Here is a 14,938-nt window from a genome sequence, read left to right as displayed (position 1 = left end):
GAGGATTACCAATGTCTTATTTCAGAGATGTTCCAGGAAGAGGGGAAAGAGTCCATAGGATGTTCCAGGTGAAAACTTCACCTGTGGAGTCCAGAGGAAGGTTACATAACCTCCTCCCTCCACTCTCTAGCCCTGTTGAGTCACAGAGCTTATATCCTTCCCTTTCATGGGCTCTGGGCTGTATCCAGAGCATTTTTCAAAAACAAATTGCTTCCTGAGGAGTCATCATTTGCTGTTTGCTTTTGCCCAGAGGCGCAGAGAATGGATGAGCCAATGGTCTGGAGTGAAAGTCAGGAAAATACCTTGTAAAATCGGCAGCCCTGCAGTTTGCAGCTAATGAAGCTGATATCTTTTCTGCAGATGGTCTTGGAAAACCTGGCATTTGATTCACGTTCACCCCGTCAGGGGAAATGAATATCTCTTCCCAGATGCAGCCATTTCCCCAGCCTGCCATGATACAGAGACTACTGTGCTATGACCTAGACCATCTTTCTGTTACAACAGAGCCTCTTAAAATATTTATCACCTTCATCCTGAGGCAAAGGTATTGCCAGAGAGGGGTGGGCAAACTATTTGTCTAATCCTGTCCCCTGTCCGCGTAATGGCGACTTTAAATTGTTTGGGGGAAAATGTAATTTCCAATGTATCATTGAACTGTGAGATGCTTCACTGGTAGGGAGAAAGCTATTCCATCTCACCTACAGAAACCTGAGAGAGTTCTCTAGGTTAATGAGGTGCTGCATTAAACCCTCTTGACATGCAGGCTTTGCACGCGTGTGGTTTCTCCATCTTTCATGGATCTCCCCAGGGCAGCACTGGAGTCCTGTGTTGGGAAGACGGATGAGGCTTTGTTTGTTAAATTGGCTTTGGGATTCCACAGTATACAGAGGATCTCTGCAGGATTTAGATACATCAGCTTCAAGTTTGTCTTGTGTGAATCTCAAGCTAAATGCAAGTGACAATGACAAGATCTGTTTGAGATGCTGCTTGTAGCCCAGCAAGCTGACCACCCTAATGTCCTTGCTCTTGTACTCTCTCTGTTCCTGTGTGTGGGTAGGTCAGTGGGACAGCATGGAAGAATACACCTGTATGATCCCTCGGGACACCCACGATGGGGCATTTTATAGAGCTGTGCTGGCACTACATCAGGACCTCTTCTCCTTGGCGCAACAGGTAAAAACCTACATATACCCAGACATTCTTGCAAAGAAAAGGTAATGCGTGTCCTGTCAGGTCCTAGTTATGCAGTACCTGTGAAAATAGGCTGTTGTACTTCAGCTCTGGTGTTTGGCTCTGTGAGATTATTAGAACGGCTTTGGAGCATAATAATCAGAAGCAGACTGCCAGCACATCAGCCAGAGCCACTTTCTGTTCAGAGATGGACAAATGTGTTCTGCAAGTTACCATTCACATTGCTTTGGGAGTTAGCTTCTTAGGTCATCTTTGCATGCTTTTTACTGCCTTACTTTAGCATTCTTTGTAGTGGAAAGAAACTATGTTTCACCTAAGGAGGATTTGGAAAGCAGCAGTCCCCCCTCAACAGCAAAGATCAGTCTCAGGGTTCTTGTGCAGGTGGCACACATTGGTTGCCTTCTAGGAAAACTAAAGCTTTATTTGAAAATGCTCTGCTGACTTGCAGACTAAGATACTGAAGTAATCACATTCACCCTGCAAGGCACCAGCTTGTCTTAGATGAGGTGCTGGGGTAAATGACAGGAATACTCAAGGGATGGGGACACAGTAATTAACCTTAAACAATCAAAAAATGAAAAGCTCCACTTGCAGAGTTTTAATTGATGAAACAAGGAAAACTCAAGCTACAGTCCTATGGCCATCCCCTGAGCTCTGACTTAAGTGGCGAGAACTGAGCACTAGGCATTCCATGTCAGGCTCAAAAGCTCCCATTTACATGGAGAGGGTTGGGCATCCCTCTGCCAACTTCAGAGGTACTCCCTCATGAGGACAGGAGGCTCAGAAGCCAGAGACAATCACCTGGAGCCATTTGAGTGTTTGCACAGTGTGTTTTCACAAATATGCCCAGTAAGCGGAAGTTGAAAGAAGGTAGATCAAGTCATCCTCTCAAGATGCAAGAACACAGTGATTCTGTTTCCTCTCCCTTGTTACCCAAGGTTTAGGATGTTGAGCTTTTGGTTACCATACATTTCTGTCTTTAATGAGAAATCAGATAATATTCTTCTCTAGCCTTTCAGGACTGATAATATTCTGCCCTTTGGTGAGTTTTCTCTTCATCACTGGAATTTAACTTCTACAGCTTGTTGGGAAGCCTGGAAATAACAGCACTACCCTCAGCTCCCAGGTCCACAGCTCAGTCTCAAGGTTCTCTTGCTTCTCTTCTAGTGCATTGACAAAGCCAGGGACCTGCTGGATGCCGAGTTAACTGCCATGGCAGGAGAGAGCTACAGTCGGGCATATGGGGTGAGCAGCAAACATTCTGCACATTGTCATTTTACAGGCTCCTCTCAGTTCTGTTTTCATAGTGGGCCACTGAGGACTCACAGGCTACTGAGGACTGCTGTGCCTGTGTGTTCTCAGCAGATGCCCTGTCTCCAGAAGGAATGATTGAAATGAATCCCAGCTTTGGGATTATTCATACAGTGCTAAGTTGGAATGTGATTTGCTTCCATCAGGCCATGGTTTCTTGCCACATGCTCTCTGAGCTGGAGGAGGTTATCCAGTACAAACTTGTCCCTGAGCGCCGAGAGATCATCCGGCAGATCTGGTGGGAGAGACTGCAGGTGAGCCTCGTGGAAAGCCCAGGTTAGCCTGCCACCCTTCCACCCCTGCTCTTGCTCAACATACGCTTCCTGTTTCCCCACAGAGGCTCAATTTGACACTGAAAGGATTTTCACCTAAGCCTTTAGCAGCAAGAGAATGACCGATTTGCCTCTTTTTACACTTCTCTAGGAATAAAAAAATGTTTTTAATCAGTGACACTTATGTCCAGCCCATTAAGAATCTTAACCTCAAAATCAGTGATTCTCAACTTTAGCTGCACAATAGAATGACCTGGAAAACTTTTTAAAATCCAGATACCCACCCCAAATAAATAAGACCAAATAAATCAGAATTTCTGGAGACAGACCCAGGATGAGTATCTTTTTAGCCTCCCCAGATGGTTACAGTATTCAGCCAATGCTGAGAGCCACTGCTCTGAATCTGCTAACGGGCCACCTGCAGCCAGCTCATTAAATGGGGCTGCCTGATGTTGTCATTTACCGACTCCTGCTGTGTACAGTTCCTCAGGTCAGTCATCCCATGATCTGTGTTTAGACTCTTTTCCACTGAAGTTTCCCCTCATAGAGAAACTCTTCCAAGTTCTCCATCAAGTGTTTTTCATTGTACATTCTGATCGGTTTAGCTGTTAATTCCACATCTGGGAGTCAGCAGTCTCAGGTGTTCTTGGAAAGGATAGTTCTTCCATTCCTTGAGGAGGTAGGAAGGGAGGTTCACCAGCAAAAGAGAGAAAGCCTTCACCACCCCAGAAGCCATCTGTTCCCCTGCTTGTCATAATCGACCTCCTCAATTTTAAACTGTTTTCCTCTTGGCCCAATCCACACCTCATCCCCAATTCTGTCTCCAGACCAGTCGAGATCTGTGCTTCCGGGCTTCTCATTCCGTAGGCTGTGACAAGGCTTTGGACTCCAGGCTGCATGCCTGTCTTGGAAGCTCAGGGCACATTCCACTGGAAAGGAAGAGCAGTGGACAAAGCATTGCCTATGAATACAGTCGTTTATGCTCTGAAATGAGCACATGCAGTTCTTTTACATGTTTTATTAGCAATTATGAAATGCCCACTGAGTGTTTTGATGGAAAATTGTCTATTGGACACCCAAAAAGAATTCCACAAAGCAAGCATTTCCCACTTAACTTGTACACACCCCTGTTTTTTAAGTGCTTGTAATGGGATGAAGGATTTCCAAATCAGATATCTATCTGATCAGTCTTCTGCCATTCAACAAGTGGGACTTCATCCAAATAACAATTTGGAAAAGGGGTGGATTAAACGAGTCTTGGCAAGAGGAGACCCATGTTTGACTTTACTGTGTCTGAGACACTGTCATTATCTTAAGCCTTCATGACTTTCCTACCTTGAGATAGCAAGATGCTTTTTGGCTGATAGGGGGCCAAATTATTTCAGCATCTGGGAGAAACGAGCAGATGGCAAGAAGTCACCAAAAACAATCACTCTGTACTTTTTTCTCTTTTTCTAACTTTGCAAATTACTGTTGTCACACTTAATGGAATGGAAAGATACGGTCCATGGCCTGAAAATAAAGCATTAAGTTTGTGGTAGAAATTTGGCTCTCATGAATGGCTTTCTGTCAAAACATTCAACAAGCTGCGTAGGCTCGAAGACTGCCACTTTGTGGTCAAGTCCTTAAAACTGAAGTCCTCAGTGTCCCCTATGGGGCAGTTTGAGAGGTCAGTCTTACTTGTGTTAAATTCTTTATTCAGACTCAAACTGCATCCTGTCATGTTTAAAAACCTGCAACCACTGTTGCTAGACTTTTTTAGACTTCTGTTCATGGAGGACAGCACTTTTGGTTTCATGGAATTCACTGATGAAGTGATAGATCTCAGAAACCCATCTCCCCTGGTGGTTTGTCTCCAAGTCTGATTTCTTATCAGCAAAGGTGGAAAAGGAGAGTCTTTACTCTCAGGTCACTTTACTCTTCGATCTGAAATTAGCTTAGCCCCTTTAATAATGAATAATTCACTCTTCTTTTTAACTAAAAAGAATTAATGTGTGTAAATGAATGAGGCACTTCCCATTCTATATGCAGGTGCTGATCTGAGACAAAAATTAAGGAGAGAGAGTCTAAGCAAAGCCAAAAGTCTCAGTGCAGGTTTAAGCTTTAATAACTTCAGATATATAAATGCTATCAACTTTAAAAATATCATCATTTGAAAATTTTATTGTTTGAACTTCTTTTATACTTAACTAGTGTTTTGAATTTTGGATGATATATTTTAAATTTAATTTGTTTGTCAGTGCTAGTCATCTACAATCACAAAGACCAAAGCAAGAAAAGTAAAGCTAAAAATGCATTATTTACAACCCAGAAAAGAAATGTAAATAATTTAATTCACTGAACCCTCACCATACCCCTATGAAGTTGGTACTATTTTTATCCCATTTTACAGATTGATCACAGAGAGGTTAAGTGACCTGTTCAGTCATGTAGATAGTAAGGGGAAGAGCCAGGACTCAAGCTGCAGATTCCCCAGTCTATTGCTTCTCAGGTTTTGAGAAGTTACTAACAGGGATTTCATTCACAGGGCCCTTCACTGACATTGATGAGATTATGCAAATGTATCTCTTTTTTGTTCAGGGGGCGGTTTTTTGCCGTTGCTGGTAGTGAGGGTTACGATACAGCAGAGGACAATCTAAGCCTCGCTTCTGAATGTTCCAGGGCTGCCAGCGTATTGTGGAGGACTGGCAGAAGATTCTGATGGTGCGGTCGCTTGTGGTCAGCCCTCATGAGGACATGCGGACCTGGCTCAAGTACGCAAGCCTGTGTGGCAAGAGTGGCAGGCTGGTGAGTAACCCCCAGCACAAGGTGAGGTGGGAGGCTGAAGAGGGAGTGGTGCTCTGGTCCAGCTCTGTTTAAAAACCAATCTGTCTTGTTTTTAAGGCTCTTGCTCATAAAACCTTAGTGTTGCTCCTGGGAGTTGACCCATCTCGGCAACTTGACCATCCCCTGCCAACAGTTCACCCTCAGGTGACCTATGCCTACATGAAAAACATGTGGAAGAGTGCCCGCAAGGTCTGTATCCAAGTCCATCCAGCAAGAGACTGTGTTTCTCCAGAATGCTCACGTTCTCTGCTGCTCGCTGCCTCCTCAAGGCCCCAGAGGAAGCAATGTCCAAATCATTGTGTCAGGAGTTTGCTCCTATTAGGAAGCTATTTGGCCAGATTTCTAAAAGTAAATCATATTTGACAGCATGCACGTATACCACTGATCAAACCAATGAGTGTAATCACAGTTATATCAGCAGCCAGAATGTGCTGGAAAATAGAAAAAAACAACTTTCTGCTCCCTAAAAGAAGATGGGCTGTTTGGTACTTAAAAAAGCAGCATTTTTGTGGAAACACAGACTGGAACTTTCACAAGACCAATTTGGTTTTTCAGACTTCTCATCTGCTTTCCTATCATCAGTTTGGCAAAAGCAGCAACGCTCAAGAGTGTAATGGCCGAAGTCCATGGGGGAAGTCATCTTGAAGCCAATGTGGAATTCCTCTCACTTTATTAGCAGATAGGTCCTGGGGAAATAGATGTGGCTCCTGGTGGGGTTTTTTTGTTTTTATTTTTTTTTTAAACAATCTCCCTGGATGATGGTGATGATTAACAAGTAGGCCCTTGAGGCAGACTCGTCACCTGCTTTGGCTCTCCCATCATCCTCCTTACCAAACAGGAGAGTCCCGGCTCTCCTCTCCCATTTGCGTTCCCCACGGTGGTGCCTGAGATGAGAACGGAATGCAGAGTAGCCACCAGAGCCATGGCTGTGGAACGATGTGATAAATAGCACTTGTCTCTGCTGCAGGCATACTTGGGGATCCTCAGAGACTGTGTCTAGAAATCAACTTCTTTTGTGGGTGGTTGACTGACTGGGAATGCCACCCAGAGTGGGATCAACACCTCTGCACCTAGATGCTAGGTCTTTGGCTGGGGTGAACATCAATAGTAATGGCCCAAGTTTCTTTCTCCAAAATACAAGTTTTGGGGGCTTTATTTTCTTTTGCTTGGTCTCCGTGAGCCTCCCTGGCCAGAGCAGCTCTGATTCAAAGCCTTACCTTCCTCCAGGCAAATGAGAAAAACAGAAGGTGCTGAATCAGAATATAGCCTGGTTTCCTTCCTACTTATAGCCTCCAAGTCTTTGAATATGTTGCCAAAAGGAGGCAGAAGGAGCCCTTTGGCTAATATCTCAACCAAGAGTGGCTTCTTTCAACATACAACCATAGTCCAACTTCTCCACAGGTTTTACCCTTTTCTTAGGGGCCCAAACTCTGGTAGGAGACCATAAAACCACATGGATTAAAATTTTAGAGACCTATTTAAAGTTAGATGCTTGAACTTCAAGCTCAAAGCTAGAGATGTCACATCTTCACAAAAATTCAGGAGCTACTCAAAGAAAACTGACCACTTAATAATAATTACGCTATTGAACAAGTCACTTCACTTCTCTGAGCTTTACTTCCCTCACAATAAACAAGGATTGTACTCTGTGCCTTGCCTGAGGCAGATGAAAGTGTTTGGAGAAAAGCAGACCCTGTTCTTCAGGAAGGCATCAGGCAATGGGTGAATGTACAACTTTGTCCTAGATGAAACACACACAGAATCTAAAGACAGGTTGGTCCTTTGGTGAAATTTCACTAAGCTGAGAACATCCTTCTTGCCCACAGCCCTCAGGTAGTCCAGAACCAGGAATGCTATGCTCAGCTTAAACTCTGGCCCTGAGAGAAGCCCCATCTTCCACGTGACCGGTCCTTCCTCTAAGAGAAACAATTGTTTTTCCCCTTCCTCACTTCCTGTGGATGGAGAAAAGGAGTTGTTAATAGGACCTTTTCAGTTCTGTGAAAATAATTTAGCTCTGTGCCACAGAGTTGAAAGCTAATTTATTTTCCCATGCCAGATAAACTTACTAAATTTCATATTTAGTAAGTTCAAATCCAAACCAATACCCAGTTTTGGCAGCTATTTTTTTTTTTCTCTAACAACTTGTCTAGTCTCCCAAAAAGAGTTTAAACTTTATGTCTGGGCTATAATGACACATAGCTTGTGTGTCAGGAAAGCACCTGGTATCAGTTACTGTTTAGTCCTCACCTGCTTAATGTGCACGCTAATCACACTGAATTATCAATCACCTTTTCCAAGATTGATCTTTTTAGTACTGCCTCCCAATTCTTTTTTTTTTTTTCTTTTTAATCACATTTAAGTCTGGTCAGGGTAGGTCTCATAGAAGAAAAACTAAAGGAACATTTATCACTTCTTGGATGTGGGATGCTAATGTAGTTCATTTTTCAAAGCCAGTGGTGAGTAATGGAACTCTGTGAAGGCAGGTGTCTGAGGGAGACAGGTGTCTTGTTAACTGTGGGAACATCTGTGTGTCTGCCCTGTCCTCATGCATGGATTAGCTGCCTGATAAATTGTTCATCACATCATTCTGCCTCTGGGTTAAGCCCTGTCTCTTGATGCCAGTTAATTGCTTATGTTGAGAAGTATCTGAGGTTGGTCCTGGCCCCCAAGCCAGGGAGTTGTTTTTTCCATCAAGGCTATCACCAATGACATGTTTCTATTTTAAAAAAAAAGAAAAGAAAGACTTATATGATTTACTATAAGGAGAAATTCTGACGTTATTTATTTGAAGTGTTTTTTTCCCTCCTTTCCTGCAACAAAGAACACACAGCCTCTTTTTCACATTCCCTCACATACTGTCTCTATTCTCTATGTTGGTGGATTTAGCTTTTACCATTTTTCTCTTTGAGTTTTTGATGTCTGTGCTCTGTCTACCTCCATCCTTGAAGCTCTTTAAAAATAGTACGGACCCCATTTATCAAGATGCTAATGTTGGTGGCCATGGCTGGTTCACATAAATGGCCTATAACTTAAGCCCCAGATGTCTGAGTCTGTCTCTGCTCATCCCTAGTTCTGCTCTCTGTTCCTAATCCAGATGCCTTCTGCTCACTTTGTATAAGATCTCGTAGTATAAATACATCTAACTGCTCAAGGATGCTCTGAAGATTTTGCTCCTAAGCCACTGTGTTCAACTAGATGTCTGCTGCCTAGTGTCTTCCCCTATTTCCACTTGAATGTATGGGGCTTTACCCTATCTATGTTCTTATTTGGGTACTAAGGGTTCTATCAGATCTTTTAAACTATGGGTTTTGCTCTGCTGGAGGGTCAAGATACCATAGCTTTTGAAACAAATAATTAAGTTTTACTAGCCTGAAAAAATTCCCCATAAGCCTAATTTCCCCCAGGGCAATATATTGATAGTGAAGTAAGCAGTTGTTTCAAATTACTTCATGTGAATTGTTATTTGGGGTAGCCAAGCAAGTAGCTCTTCTAAGCCTTATTAAAACAGTAATTACACTTGGCCAAGGAGAGCTAAGACTTCAGTTGAAAAAATACAAATCTTCTTGAAAAGCCCAGCCATCTCCCTGCATCATGCACTGGTCCTCTGTCTTACAAGGTCCTTATCCTTTGTTCTGGGGTATTCTCTTGGGAGAGGGGTTGGCTCACATGCCTTTTAGATGAACAATAGTTTCTTTCCATGAAGTTAGGCCGAGTGCCAAGTGGCTCCCTGTGCCTCTGTCCTGCTACAGATTGATGCCTTCCAGCACATGCAGCACTTCGTTCAGACCGTGCAGCAGCAAGCCCAGCACGCCATCGCTACCGAGGACCAGCAGCATAAGCAAGAGCTGCACAAGCTCATGGCCCGGTGAGGTTCCCACTGGCTGGGGAACACTAGCCCTGCTTGTCAGCAGCCTCACCTCAAGGGGACCGTTCAAGGCTGCCCGGGCAGCTGGTTGCTTACAGTGCTCTCACCTCATCCAGTGGGAATCCCAGGCAGCCAGTCAATCATGCTGCTCCTTATTTTCCCAGCAGCCCAAGACCCCCATGTGCTGTTCTCCTCCTAGTTATCTGGCTTTAGAGTTGGAGTTCCTGCTTTCAATGCCATTATGCTGCTACTCTGATGTGTGACTTTAAGCAACTTACCCTCTCTGTGCCTCAGTGTTGTCTTCATATAAAAAGAGATAGATAGTGAGAGCTCCTAGTTCCCAGGGTGCTAGAAGGTGGTATAAGGATTAATGGTTAAGACTACACCAAGCATTTAGAACAATACCTGGAATATGGTAGCAATCAGCAAATGTTAGCTGTTAATAGTATCATCGTAAAGAATGGAGAAGGGGAAAGTAAGGGAGAAGCCATATAGCAATCACTAAGAAAAATTACTCTCAACAGCTGTCACCCACAAAAATTGGATCTGGCATAGATAGGTCCATACAGACCTCTTTATACCAAATACCTGGTTTATGCTAGCATTGAATGACAAAGGTCAAGTAGAAGAGATACCTTAAAAATTTATCCACAAAGCCCATCTTCTTCCTTCCATGTGGTTAGGAATTCTAGTGGTTCCATCATGTTGCTTTCTGAGAGCCAGAGTGAGTATCAAGAGGCTTTCTTGCATCCCTAACATAATTCATTGTCCTCTTTGAGAGGGTTGTTTTGAGGAAGGAGCAGCGGGGCTTGTTTCTCTGTTTTCAGATGTTTTCTGAAACTTGGGGAGTGGCAGCTGAACTTACAGGGCATCAACGAGAGCACGATCCCCAAGGTCCTGCAGTACTACAGCGCCGCCACGGAGCATGACCGCAGCTGGTACAAGGTAACCCAGACGCAGGGGCGGCCGGGGTTCCCGCGGTGCCTTCTCCAAATGTAAAGCCCTGTCTGTGTCTGTCAGCCTGGCTCTGCTCGCCTGTGCCCGCTGGCTCACAGCCAAGCTTTGGTACTGGTCTGATACTGTGAGTTTGCTTCCTTTGAGTGCCAAGAGCCAGTGTGTCAGGCCCCTTACAAGCTTAATTGATACAAAGATTGATAGATTCTTTTATTCGAAAAGTAATTTATTGCACTGTTATGTGTGTGGCACTGGGGAATGCTCTTGACCTACAGACTCAGCTGCTTGTTTACCTTGGAGCATCTGGATACATGGTCAGTCTCTGGAACTTTATCTTCCCTTAGGTCATCTGTCCCTTTCCAGCTTTTTTCTGATTTCCATCCCTGCCTGCTCCTCATCTAAGAACATAACTTTCTCTATTTTTATTGGAAGGCTCTCGGTAGCATCCTGTTATATCATAGGAAACTTTTCAAGAAGATAAACAAAATGAGAAATGTATAAAGATGTGATTGAACTAGTGAAGGAGAGGTCTTGGAGGTATTTGATGAGAGCACACGTCCTCATTTTTTAAATCTTTTCTGAGGCGTTTCCTGGTAATAGCTGCTTGGCCTGTAAGATGTATGTCATCAATTTCTCTGCAGTATTTCCTTAGCTTGCTAATACTTTGTGAATTAATCCCTCCCGTGTCAAAACTTGCATCTGAGACCACAGAGGCATCTACAGTAAAAATCTTTTCCTGGTTTAATCATGCTTCTTTCTGATCTGAAAAATTGATTCATGTTACCAACAATAATTATTCTATCTAGGACAGCTTCAGTCCAAGGCTAGAAAAAATAAATCCAGTAAACCCTTAATTAGCTGGAACCTTACTAATTAGAGCTATCTCCTAACAAGAGTACTTTTCTTCATTCAGTTTTTAGGAAAGAAACAAGTCACAAGAAAAAAACTGGTCCCAGGAATTCCATTGTTTCCTAGTATCACTCCTTGGTGTCTGTGCTGTCTCTTGCCATCAGTGTGTCTGTGCACACTCAGGGACTGTTTCTGTCTCACTCGACATTCTAGTTCAGTGCCTTGCATATGGTAGATACAGAAGAATTATTTGTTAAGTAAATGAACATATGAGAAAACTGAACCTGGGTCATTGTAGAATTCTTTCCAAATAAAGGTCAATAGGATCAATCTACTCTGCTTTGGTGGGGAAATGGACACATTTATGTTAAAAGTTTTTAGCAAGAAATTCATAGAAATTTTCTGATATCCAGGAAGCCCAACTATTTTAGTAGATTATTTAATGTCTTGCTGCAAACTTACGAGATCAGACTTACAAATCAAACTTCCCCAGGCTCTCTACACCAGGCAGTGCTATACCATAGTGTCACAGTAACTCAAAACTTCAGTGGTGTGAATAGTTCCTCCTTTGCCCAAATGAGCACCGGAGCCTTCTTCCAGCCAATGGCAGTGAGCACTGGCTGTCTCATAGGCCCGCACCAGGTGTGAGAGCTAAATGGAGGAAAAGCTCCATAATGCTCGCCCTCTGTTCCCTTTCCTGCTGTCGTATGACCTGGTTAAGACTTAGACCTTCACTCCCCTTAGCTGCTCCTCTCTTAAGTGATCTGTGTTACAGACTGCTGCCCAAGGGATCCTTAAAACCCAGAAAGAAATGGGACCTCCTTGGGCTAGCATGCCAGTGGCTCCACAATTGACCCTGCCACTTTGCTAGGCTTCCCCTCACCGCTCTCCTGCATACCCCCCAGCTTCAGGCAGAGCCGTTTGTTTCCCATGAACCATCCTGTGCTTGCCCAGCCCGCATCTTTGTCCCTGCCCTGCCCCAGCCCAGGAGGTCCTTGCTGCTGCCCTCTCTTGCCCATGGAAGGCTTCTCTTCCAGACCTACCCAAATCTCTGCTCTCTGGACCTTGCCCACTCACTGTCCCTGGCATTCCCATTGTCCATCCCACAGTGCCCCCCTGCAGTCTGCCCACTGCTAGACCGATGATTTAGCTGCCCCACTAGAAGAGAAGGGCCCTGGTAAGGACCAGAGCTTGCTCCACTTTGCGCCACCTCCCCAACAGCACTGAGTGTGGTCACTGCTAGGGTGAGCGGGTCACACAGTGAAGGGATCACATGGCATTTAGTAAAACCCCCCTTTCCTGAGTGTTTCATTGAAGTGAAATTTTGCTCTGCTGTCTGCTGAGAAGAGAGGACGGTCACAGCATTTCCTGAGCTTTAGCCTCACGCTCCTCGAAGCTCCTTCCACTGCTCTTGGTCACAGCCCCCATTGTCTGTCCTTGACCCCCGCCCCACCCAGGCCTGGCACGCATGGGCAGTGATGAACTTTGAAGCTGTGCTACACTATAAACATCAGAACCAAGCCCGTGATGAGAAAAAGAAGCTGCGTCATGCCAGTGGGGCCAACATCACCAGCACAGCCACCGCTGCCACCACAGCGACCACCGCCACGGCCACCAGCACCGAGGGCAGCAACAGCGAGAGTGAGGCTGAGAGCACAGAGAACAGCCCCACCCCTTCCCCTCTGCAGAAGAAGGTCACCGAGGTACCCTTCCCTTCCTCCTCCCTTGAGGACTGGCCAGGCACAGGCACCTGTGGGGAGGGAGGAGCTCAAAGGAACCTGAGGTTTCACTCTCAAGAGCCAGATGAAGCTAGGAAGTGTTGCCTCGTTGCCTCCAGCAGTGTTTGAGACAGTGCTTTTGTGCCTATGCTTGTGCTCAGGTTGCCGCCAGGGCCCCGGAAGAGTGAGCTTACTCTGTTAATGCCCTGCCCCTGTGTGCGTGGGTGGCCATGCGCGTCTGCTGGTCCAGTCCGAGGATAGAGCCTGGCAGGATCTGTCCTCTGCCTTCCTTTCCACCCGCTCCTCTTGGGCTGTCTGTTCAGAGTAGGCGGGGCAGCTGACAGGCCAGAGATCCTGATGGTCAGAGCCTCAGCCCCATCTCCTGCCACCATTAGCCCAAGATAGTAACAATTATGACACAGTGGCCACTTACTGGGTGCTTGCTGTGCACCAGGGACTAATGCAAAGGCTCTTGTCCATTAACTAATCTATTCCTCAGAGCCACTCCTTGAGGTAGGTACTACTAGCATGCTGTTATGCCCGTCTGACAGGTGAGAAAGCCAAGGCAGGAGTGCCGTTAACACACGTGTGTTCCAACAGGATCTGTCCAAAACCCTCCTGATGTACACCGTCCCTGCCGTCCAGGGCTTCTTCCGTTCCATCTCCTTGTCACGGGGCAACAATCTCCAGGATACGCTCAGGTATTGGGGAAGGGAAGGGAAGCCCTGCAGGCCGTGTGAATGGCAGGACACCGAAGTTACACCTAAAGTCTTCTTTCTCCTCCCCATCCTGAGGAGAACATCCAAGGGGAATAGCTGACCAGGCCCCCGTGTGGGTGAAATCTGCACCCATTGAGGAGAAGGGACCTGAGAATTCTCCATGTGTGGTTTTTATGTAGGGAGGAGATAGTCATCTCTTTCTTGCAGTACTGCTAAAATCCCTTCAGCTTTTAGAGGCAACTTTATAAGAGGCCTCAACAAATGGCCCAGAGACTACAGATGATGGGGGTAGGTACCCCCCCCTTCTTCTGAGGATCTGTGGCTGGCTAAGTCCCAGGTTTACCTGTTGCCACTGCTATGCAGGGGACTCCCATGTGCAAAGTTTACCCATGGGTTATCCATTTCTGAGCTTATACTCTGGTGATCTTTGTACATTATCTGGAATGAAATAATCATCCACTTGGAATGACCCTGCTTGTATTCAGTCAAGTACTGCCAGCCATCACCAGCCACCCACTCCCAAGTGGACCGAGACTAAACACTGGAGAGCCACCTGACAGTTTCTCTCTTCTCAGGAATCTTAAAGATGTAAAACACACAGCAAAAGTGGGAAAACTAAATTTCCTGTGACTTTCTCATTTTTCTTTCCCAGAGTCCTCACCTTATGGTTTGATTATGGTCATTGGCCAGATGTAAATGAAGCCTTAGTGGAAGGGGTGAAAGCCATCCAGATTGACACTTGGTTACAGGTGAGGATGCTTGTTATAGGTAAGGATAAGTCAGCTCTCGCAACTCCTGTGTCCCTTAGAATCATGCGGTGTCCGGGGTAACAAGGGAGCATTTGTTGTGTAGCACCAAGGCCGTAGGGCTCAGTCCCCAGAGCAAGACTCCATATCTTCTTTAATTTCTTTTAGAGAACTAAAGGCAGTGAGCCATTTCAGAGCCTAACCGCATCTGCCAAGATGCACCTGTGTATGTGGGTCACTGACAGGGTCAGTGGGTCAGTGACAGGATCTGGTCATTGTCCAGAGAAATAACTAGAGTTTTTCTATGTCTGATATGCATACTGTGTCTTTTTGAATACCAGGTTATACCTCAGCTCATTGCAAGAATCGATACACCCAGGCCCTTGGTGGGACGTCTCATTCACCAGCTTCTCACCGACATTGGTCGGTATCACCCACAGGTATGTGGAGACCCTGAGCAGTTTCTCATCTAACAACTGACCTTTTG

General features: G+C 45.3%; 1 protein-coding gene across 4 annotated transcripts in view; it reads left to right on the top strand.

Annotated features, from left to right (window-relative positions):
* Positions 1-14,938, top strand: part of MTOR (mechanistic target of rapamycin kinase) — a 144,647-nt gene that overhangs the window by 112,563 nt on the left and 17,146 nt on the right. For all 4 annotated transcript variants that reach the window (XM_036925182.2, XM_036925181.2, XM_036925183.2 and 1 more), the window contains 11 exons: positions 1,058-1,173; positions 2,359-2,436; positions 2,649-2,756; positions 5,436-5,561; positions 5,658-5,789; positions 9,350-9,465; positions 10,293-10,410; positions 12,726-12,971; positions 13,587-13,687; positions 14,358-14,454; positions 14,793-14,891. In XM_036925182.2, the coding sequence (XP_036781077.1) occupies positions 1,058-1,173; positions 2,359-2,436; positions 2,649-2,756; positions 5,436-5,561; positions 5,658-5,789; positions 9,350-9,465; positions 10,293-10,410; positions 12,726-12,971; positions 13,587-13,687; positions 14,358-14,454; positions 14,793-14,891 (1,337 nt within the window). The remainder of the gene's footprint in view (positions 1-1,057; positions 1,174-2,358; positions 2,437-2,648; positions 2,757-5,435; positions 5,562-5,657; positions 5,790-9,349; positions 9,466-10,292; positions 10,411-12,725; positions 12,972-13,586; positions 13,688-14,357; positions 14,455-14,792; positions 14,892-14,938) is intronic.

The sequence above is a fragment of the Manis pentadactyla genome, chromosome 4 (genome assembly GCF_030020395.1).
Source record: "Manis pentadactyla isolate mManPen7 chromosome 4, mManPen7.hap1, whole genome shotgun sequence".
Classification (NCBI taxonomy): Eukaryota; Metazoa; Chordata; class Mammalia; order Pholidota; family Manidae; genus Manis; species Manis pentadactyla.
The sequence above is the reverse complement of the archived record's forward strand: the minus strand, read 5'-3'. Positions and strand labels throughout refer to the sequence as shown.